This window comes from Cynara cardunculus (genome assembly GCF_001531365.2).
Source record: "Cynara cardunculus var. scolymus isolate 2C chromosome LG 13, CcrdV1, whole genome shotgun sequence".
NCBI lineage: Eukaryota > Viridiplantae > Streptophyta > Magnoliopsida > Asterales > Asteraceae > Cynara > Cynara cardunculus.
This window is the reverse complement of record NC_037540.1, coordinates 23240909-23250050: the sequence shown is the minus strand read 5'-3', so window position 1 is coordinate 23250050 and position 9142 is coordinate 23240909. Positions and strand designations below refer to the sequence as shown.

Sequence of the window (9142 nt, the reverse complement as noted above, 5' to 3'; positions counted from 1 at the left end):
AGCTGCTCGTGCTTATCACGTGTTCTTGTCTGTAACCTGTTTATGATCTTACGGCTTAGATTAATTTGCTTTAGGTAATGTCAGAAAACGGTTATTTGCTTGTATAAATAGCAGCGTAGGACCTTGTATTTCAGTAAGCTTCCGTATTGTAATTGTAAACATTTTCATCAATTGAAAATCATTTGAAGTTCTCTCTTRTGTTCATCAATCCTCATTGCTGTGTTCTTATTGATTTATACTCTGGTTGATACATATCTTTTCCGCTGCGTTATCTCTGTTAAACAGATCATCCAAGTAAGTAATTAATATCAAGAAATAGAGTTAATCGATCCAACAGAGGTGCTGAAATTTGAAGTCTTATTTCACTTCTGATTAACAAGAGGTGATTTTGAAGTCTGAAATCTGAATCAATAAGACTGTTTTGTAAACTGACAAACGTTTGAAGTCTGTAATCTGAATCAATAGATTGTTTTTGTAAAATCAAGTGTAAACATTTTGCAAAACTCTCTTGATTTTCATAAAATTTCCATTGTCGAAATTCATCTCAACAATTGCTTAACAGATTAAACACATTAAGAATCTTTTAGATACCTTGTAGACTTCTGATGCTATCGGGAATGTCGCCGGTGAGTTTGTTTGTGGAGAGATCGATACTTTTAAAAAAGGATAAATCCCCGATAGAAGTTCTTATTTCACATTAATCTTATAAGCTAACCTATACGTATAGGGAATATATATATATATATATATATAGAGAGAGAGAGAGAGAGAGAGAAAGAGAGAGAGAGAGAGAGAAGGTGGAGGCGTGCATTTCACATGGGTGATGAAACGACGGTGGTGTCCCTGGTAGAGAAAGAAGCAATAGCCAAATAAAATCACAGAAAAGGAGAAATAAGAGGAATTAAGATATTAGTTTACCTCTTATTTATTCAGACTCTATTAATTAATAAGAGGCTTTGAAAATAAAAATAAAAAAAAACAAACCGTTTGAATTACAAAACGTCTGAATGAATCAAACATAAGTGGTAGTTAAGAGTTGAAAATGAAACAATAAACAAGGCCTTATTCTTTTAATCTCAACCCTTAATCTGTCATCCTTTTAAGAAGATTTTTTTTAATAAAAGGGCAACTTTGTCTTTTTAGTTTTTTATTTATTAATAAAAAATAATAAAACTCCTAATTTGATGGAACGATTTCTATCTTGATTTAACTTTTTTAGTTTTTTAATTTTTTTTTAAATTAGGAAATGATTTGGAAGATGCACATTCAAAACAGTTTTAAATTTTTTTATTATTTCACAGTCTTTTTGATCAATCTGAGTTCTTTGTTCACCTGTGGCCACTTTGATTTTGGACGGTTTCATCATACATGAACAATTAGGATATGCATATGTGCATATATGAACAATCAACAGATGCTTATATGAACAATCAGAATATGCACATGTTCATGTATGAACAATCAGCAGATGCATAAATGTGTGTGTGTGTGTGTGTGTGCATATGCATATATGAACGACCAGAATATGTGCTTACAACTTCATATGTGACTTTTAACATTTTACGCTTACATGACAAATGGATGGCTTTTGTTAACTTCATATATGAAACAAATATATACTTCATCATGTCCATCTTACTTTGATATGTATACATGATCATATGCATTTTATTTTCATATGAAACATATGTATACTTGATCATGCATCCTGACTTAGGTTTTTTTTCTTTACCAAATGCTGATTTCATGGATTTATTCACTTCCCAAACTCTGATCTCATTAGGAGAATAAATTTCATGTTCCGTTTCCCTTCTGAAAGTTTTATTTTAGAGTTGTTTTCCATATACTGTTAAATATAAAAATCACAAAGCACATATTGCATCCCTTCCTCGTATTCTTTCATTGGGTTTTTGAATTGAAAGAAGATTTTGAAGTTACTAACTCCTACTATATAGTTTCTTATATAATGAATATGAAATTTTGAAACCCTGACTTTTTCGTCGAAAATTTTGAAAGTTTTCCGCATTTCTTCTTCGATATGTAGTCGATTTCACGGGTTTTTTTTGAAGTATATAATATTTATATACATCAAATGCAGCAAATAAACTTACACATCCGAGTTTTCTTGAAACCATCTTCAGTTTATTTCCATCATGGATTACAATCTCATTTGTGATTATACCAATGATATTTCATATGCATACTGTCACCCTTATGTAGATAAACATGAAAAATGTTGAAGATGAACAAGAATAATGTTGTAATTAAGATGAATCTCAATAAAAACTCGTTCAAAAACCTACATATATATGAACAAGAATAATGTTGAAGATAGAAGTTACAAATTAAACAAAAAATTAAGAAGTAATAGGACAATTATGGCACTTACAATATTATCCGAAATTAAATAATGTATTATTTAATAAAATTAATAAATCAAATTACAACATTACCCCTCCCTAATATTTTTAATTTAAAAAAAAATGATAACGATAAGGATAGATCAAGGATTGGGATTAAAAGTAGAAGAGTTGCATTAATTGCAACGATATGAAATGTTGCATTTAATTTGCTACTATTAACCAAATACATATAAAACAAATACAAAGTGAAATAAATATATATTAATCAGGGTTGGGTTCTAGTGAGAAGTATAGCCAATGTGAGATATGTAAGAAGAGATCTTCATTCTATGATGCACATTAGGATGAGATGCACTGGATTAATCTCGTTATCAAGAGCGATTCTTTGGTGGGTTTGAGATTAAAGGTGATCAAGGTTCAAATTCCTTTTTATGCTTCTTACCTTAACTTTCATTTGTCTGTTAAACAATACCTTAAATCCTAGTAATAGACGGAAAAAATAACATGAGTACAATAACTTAATAGTGTGTGTGTATATATATATATATATATATATATATATAATATGGAGAAAAATGTTTATTACGTACAGTACTTGTAATTGAATGCACCAAAACTACTACAAACTTGTGTAGTTGGGATTGGACTCCTAGAGATCTAGCCTATTGTGATTCACCATAATCGCCTGCCATTGTATATTTAAAGGGCACATAGCCTTCTCACACAGATAACACACACACATACAAATCAACTATTAGTGTTTGTATGTGTGAGAATACTAGACTCAGTCACTGGGCCAAATCTTGTTGCACTAAAATGGCAAGCTCAAAATCACTTGCTATGTTCTGCTTCTTACTTTTGACAATGTTCACAAACGTTGCTCTCAAAGCCCATGCTCGAGCATTCTTCGTGTTTGGAGACTCATTGGTTGATAACGGCAACAACAATTTCTTGGCCACAACTGCCCGCGCTGACAATACGCCTTATGGGATCGATTATCCCACTAAACGTCCCACTGGACGTTTCTCTAATGGACTTAATATCCCTGACCTTATCAGTTAAGTTTTTCTTTTTCCTTTTTCTTTGTTAACTATGGTATCCGGGTTGCGTTGCATGCACCTCGACTAATTCCAAAAAGAAAATCCACAGTGGGCCTGTTTTCTTATTTTTCGATTTCTAATTCCTTGTTAATCTGATTAAATACCAGGTGAGAGCATTGGTTCAGAATCAACTTTGCCATACTTGAGTCCAGCGCTTACGGGTCAAAAGTTACTCGTTGGTGCAAATTTTGCTTCTGCTGGTGTTGGAGTACTTAATGATACCGGAGTCCAGTTTGTAAGTTGATTGCTCTTCAAATTAGCACAAGTGTTGCTACCATTCGGTCACGTATCATATACGTAGCATTGGTGCAGAATCAACTTTGCCATACTTGACTCCAGCGCTTAGTGTTCAAATTTTTGTATATATTCTTCGGTCAATGTAGGGTTTCAGTCAAGCAATGCGAAAAAGACTAGTCGTCAAAATGGCACCTATATAAGTTAAAAGAGTCCATGCTTATAACAACCTCCGAAACAGGAGTAATTTGGACATAATATGGGTGTTGGACAACCCTCAAAACATGTAGACGTGGATGGAAATCAAGAAACATTTTCAGTTACTTGTATCCACACGTACATACCATATATATGAATAGTTATCAGGTGTTCCTTCGTTTTTCAATTTTTGAGGTTTTTTTTCGGGAAACTCACTCTATGAAGTGTCTCTCTCTCTCTCTCTATATATATATATATAGAGAGAGAGAGAGAGAGAGAGAGGAATTTCGGTAAAGTTTCTCAAAAAATCTTGAAAATGGTGTTTTACATACATGAAATATTATTTGGCGCAGGCAAACATCATAAGGATGCCATCGCAAATGGCTTACTTGGAGCAATATAAGCAAAGGGTGAGTGAAATAATCGGCCCTCAAGAGACAGAGAGGCTTATAACCCAATCTTTAACCCTCATGACATTGGGAGGAAATGATTTTGTTAACAACTACTATTTGGTCCCTTTCTCCGCAAGATCTCGACAGTTTGCATTGCCCGATTATGTCGTATACGTAGTCTCCGAATACCGCAAAATTTTAAAGGTTAGCTCACTGTTAAATTCGGTATAACTTAATACTTCTTTATTGTACTATACAACACTAATTAGTACAAGAAATCTTGTTCAATTTAGCAAACATAAGCTATCTTATTTTTTAAGTTTATTAAAAAAACATTTTTAGTTAGCTATAACATTCACAATGTCTCTCCTCTGTACGAATTGGGTTTTTTCAAACTACCATCAATTACATCAAAATTTTGTTCAAATTTGGTGCTACTTTTGTATGTGTACGTATTTATTTATGTGGAAATTGTGTATAAAGTAAATTATTTAAATATTTACTTTATTTGTGTTAAGGGGCTTTTTTTGATAATCCATGAAATTGTGATAAACTTGAAAACTTGTCCATCATGAGTTATTTCATATGACTTTTTTCCATCTAAGACTAATATTTAAAATATTGATTAACAGATATTTGTTTCACAATGTGTTTGTTTCACATGTACTTGGTTCACAATGTGAATATGTTTAACGTGTTTGTGAAACAAGAAGTAGACGTAAAATGATTTCTTATTGTGAACCGAATATATATGAAACAAACAAATCGTGAAACAATTTTATGTTAATCAATACATTAAATATTATACTTGGATAAAAAAATCATATGAAACAAAACTTTAATGTAGAAGTTTTCACGAATCTCATAAATTTTACAATGAAATAATTAAGCTCCATTTGTGTTATTTATAACAATTATATGATATATTAAATCATCAAACAATTTTAAGACAGCTTTCAATGTTAGTCGTACCAAATGCCAGCCATTTGTCCTGTGTCTTTTCTCTTTTTCTCATGGCCTATCTACATGCGTACCAAAGGCTACCTAACCTATCTTGTTTCAATAAATTCCGAAGAATTTTGTCCTTTTTTCGGTTATACCCTAATCATTTTTCAACATGTTCATATCTTAATCTTTTTTTTTTTTTTTGCATTTCCATTTCCATCTAAATTATCACTAAGTTTTTACTGTAAATTACTTGTTTATTAGCTGTATAATTAAGCAACCTTATGAGATCCTTGTTTGAACTACCATCAGACTGACAAAAACAAAATAGAAGTACAAGGGAGGTACAGAGAAATTTATTGATCTCTAAAGAGGGAAGGTGAAGTTAGCTGGATATATTGCAGGCATACTTATTACTAAAGATAGAAAGTAGGTTTTCTGTGTAGTAAAAGCATTGAATATGAAGTTGTTACTCGATAAAGATGGTACCTACGAGTTGTCTTTATCTGTTGGACTAATTTATTTTTTGGAATTATGTCCACCAAATATTAATAAAATCACGTGTCATGACAAATTCGTCGACTTCGACATAATCGTATTAACTTGGCATCAAGTTTAGTGACATTACTACTTGTTACAACGAATGGGTCTTTTTGGACACATATGGGTCCTAATCGAGTACTTAATAGGATTTTAAATTTATAGGACATAAATTGGCCTTTTATCTAAATACATTATATATAATAAGTTGTTGGCATGAGTTTATAGAACAAAGTGTTCTATCTTTTTACTGTTACAATAAGTTTATAGAACTCTTTTAGATGCCATAATAAAGTTTTTAGAATCTTTTTAAAGTAAATGGTCGTATTAGTTATTTTATTGAACACTATTTGAAAAAGTGTTTTATAGAAAGATGAGTTTATAAGACACTTCTCAAAAATGTCATATAAAATTACTAATACGACACTTTATGTTAATAGGTCCTAAAAAACTTGTTACAATGCTTAAGTCCGTCTAATAAACTTATTGTCACATTTTTAGAGGATGCACTTCATTCGTTGGTTCTATAAACTTAGGTCCTATAAATTAAAGCACTCTATTAGAACATTTAAATATTGTAGATGTCCTACAAATCCGATTTTATTGTAGTACTTTTTGATGCTATATATTTAACTTCCATTGGTACTCTATTCGGATACAAAAGTACGGGTCCTAAAAGACCAATTTTGTTGTCTCGCGTATTATATCAAATCATAGGTCTTGTTTATGTCTCGATATATCTTTAAACCTGCAACCATGGAGCATGCAAAAACTTGTAAATCAAATGGAGTTATTTTCATCATTGAGACCAATCTATTTTTGAATGCAGAGGCTTCACGAACTGGGGTTACGTAGGGTTCTGGTCACCGGCACGGGCCCTTTAGGTTGCGTGCCAGCCGAACTCGCGCAACACAGCAGGAATGGCGAATGCTGGCCAGATTTGCAAGCAGCATCGGGTTTGTTTAATCCTCAACTTCAAAATATGCTAGACAGTCTCAACAGAGAAGTCGGGAGTACTACCTTCATTGGAGTCAATATTCGTCAATCCAGCATCGACTTCATCTCCAACCCCGCAAAATATGGTATGTCTCCTAAATCAAGCAAACTACATTACAATAAAATGAGTCTTTTATGACACACATGGATTATGATATAAAAGTTGATAGAACTCGATATTAAATACTACACTCTTCTATAAACTTAAACTTTCATATTACATACTTATTTATTAGGGCACCCAGAGAGACGGTTGGACTTCCGAAAAACCCAATTTTGATGTAGCGCTAAGTATCGTAGTTGGAAAAGTTAACAACATCTTTGATATACATTCGTGTAGGATTTGTTACGTCCAAGGTAGCATGTTGTGGGCAAGGACCGTACAATGGAATCGGACTATGTACACCTGCATCGAACTTATGCCCCAATAGAGATATATACGCGTTTTGGGATCCTTTCCATCCATCAGAAAAAGCAAACCGAATCATCGTTCAACAAATTATAATGGGCTCGACCGAATACATGTCACCCATGAACCTTAGCACCATCATGGCTTTGGACGCTGCAGAAAACGTGTAGCAGCCCCACATCGAGGATCTCTTGATGAATTCAAGCTATGCATCTAAGTAATTTCATCATTCTTCATCCAAGATTTTGAATTTTAATGTTGGATTTTGAGTTTATAGGTTATTGTGTGTCGGATATTGTAGCATGCATCATGAATATTGTGGTATCTCGTTTAGTTCTCTTTTGAAGCGAATAAAAGTTTCATGCCCAAATCTTCTTTGACTTTAATCAAATTCAATACTAATTGCAACATGAACGTGACACTACAACGAAATAGGTTAATAAGACTACAAATTTTTTGGGCAAAAAGTTGACTTGGAATTTGTAGGATTAAAACCGGGCATCTATATAGAAACGTCCAAATAAAAGGTTAGGACGAAGTTAGACGACGTAACAAAATCTATCTACCAAGTTGGGTGATCTAATATAACACATAAAATGTCTTTTTATATCACATTTGAAAAGTGTCAGGCATATGAAAAAAGATTAATAAGGTAGTTTACAAAAATGTTTTATAAAAACGTTTATAGGATGATTTACATGATGTGTTTTATTAGTTTGTCCAACCGTTCTCAATAGAAACTTGTTAAGTCATCTAAGTTCAATCGGCCTAACAACTTATAGTTATATTTGTCGTTAGATAGGGTACCAATTCACACGTCTATAAACTTAAAGCCCAATTAACTATTCTATTACAGTTGGACCTCCTAAAACCCAATTTTGTTGTGTAAGTGACTAAACTCTACAAAAACTTAGCCATCATTTAATAGACGAAGAATCGTGTGAGAATAGGAGTTAAGGAGAAAAGTATAAAAAAGGATTTGGACCTTTGATCACTTTTAATCTCAAACCACCAATGAATTACGCTTTAGAAAGTATTGATCCATTATTTCTCATTAGTTTTGATCTAGTGGAACTCTTCAATTAAGATTGATTCAAAGATGAAGATCATTTCTCATCATAGCTCTCACCAATTCTCACCGGAACCTATCCTTTTTTTTATTTCGGATCTAGATTGAGATGACTATTCAATAGTTGAAAATTACATCCAACAATAGTGAAAGAGATGATATATAGTACCTATGAACTGTTTTCAAATTCTTGCCCATAATTTCTGTTGTAAAAATGTACATGCATTTTCTCATATATGGTAATTCTGGTATTTGTCTTCAATGCAATTCCTTGTGTTCCCACTATTTTTGTTGTGAACTTAAAATTAGAGTCTGTTTGTTAGTAGCTTAATATGCTTAATTAATGAGACTCGTAATTTATTCGGTCACCTATACATGGTTGTTTGGTAGTGAATTAATAATATAGAAAGTGACTTATTCAGTAAGCTTCTAAAATGAAGTTTTATACAGAAAGTCATGTTTTTTTCAAACATACTACTCTCAATTAAAAAAACCCATATCTTCTGCCTATGAAAAAACTCTTCCAAACAAAAATATTCTCAATCCATACAGACAAATTAATCTATACAGATAGCTTTATCTATACAGATAGTTTTATCTATACTAAACTTAATGGAGTACCAACCAAAAGCCCCTTAGTATATATGTATATTTGAAACATCTATCCCAATTCTTGTTATTACAAAGTTTTCTTTTACATATATATATATATATATATATATATATATATATATATATATAGGAAGAGATATTTTGCAAACCAAGTCATTTGTACAAACTGTGAAACTGTCCATTTCATCGTTTATACTACTAAAAAAATTTCATGAAATTCTTTAATATGATTAAGTTATTTCAAATAATTATGGAAACTATCATCTTCATTCTATTAATTTTAA

General features: G+C 31.9%; 1 protein-coding gene across 1 annotated transcript; it reads left to right on the top strand.

The window, feature by feature from the left end:
- Nucleotides 1–3105: 3105 nt before the first annotated feature.
- LOC112525291 (GDSL esterase/lipase LTL1-like) lies at nt 3106–7543 on the top strand. Its single transcript, XM_025135361.1, has 5 exons — nt 3106–3420; nt 3571–3698; nt 4249–4491; nt 6602–6854; nt 7109–7543. Exons 1-5 carry the CDS (start codon nt 3129–3131, stop codon nt 7345–7347), a joined length of 1155 nt encoding a protein of 384 aa, XP_024991129.1. The 5' UTR covers nt 3106–3128; the 3' UTR covers nt 7348–7543.
- The last annotated feature ends 1599 nt before the right edge of the window (nt 7544–9142 follow it).

What these genes read in the sequence shown, in the direction of transcription:
- LOC112525291 (XM_025135361.1), top strand. Translation starts at nt 3,129, where the DNA reads ATGTGTGAGAATACTAGACTCAGTCACTGGGCCAAATCTTGTTGCACT. An exon ending in TAATATCCCTGACCTTATCA is followed by an intron (nt 3,421 to 3,570) that starts GTTAAGTTTTTC and finishes ATTAAATACCAG; the next exon opens with GTGAGAGCATTGGTTCAGAA. An exon ending in CTCCAACCCCGCAAAATATG is followed by an intron (nt 6,855 to 7,108) that starts GTATGTCTCCTA and finishes ACATTCGTGTAG; the next exon opens with GATTTGTTACGTCCAAGGTA.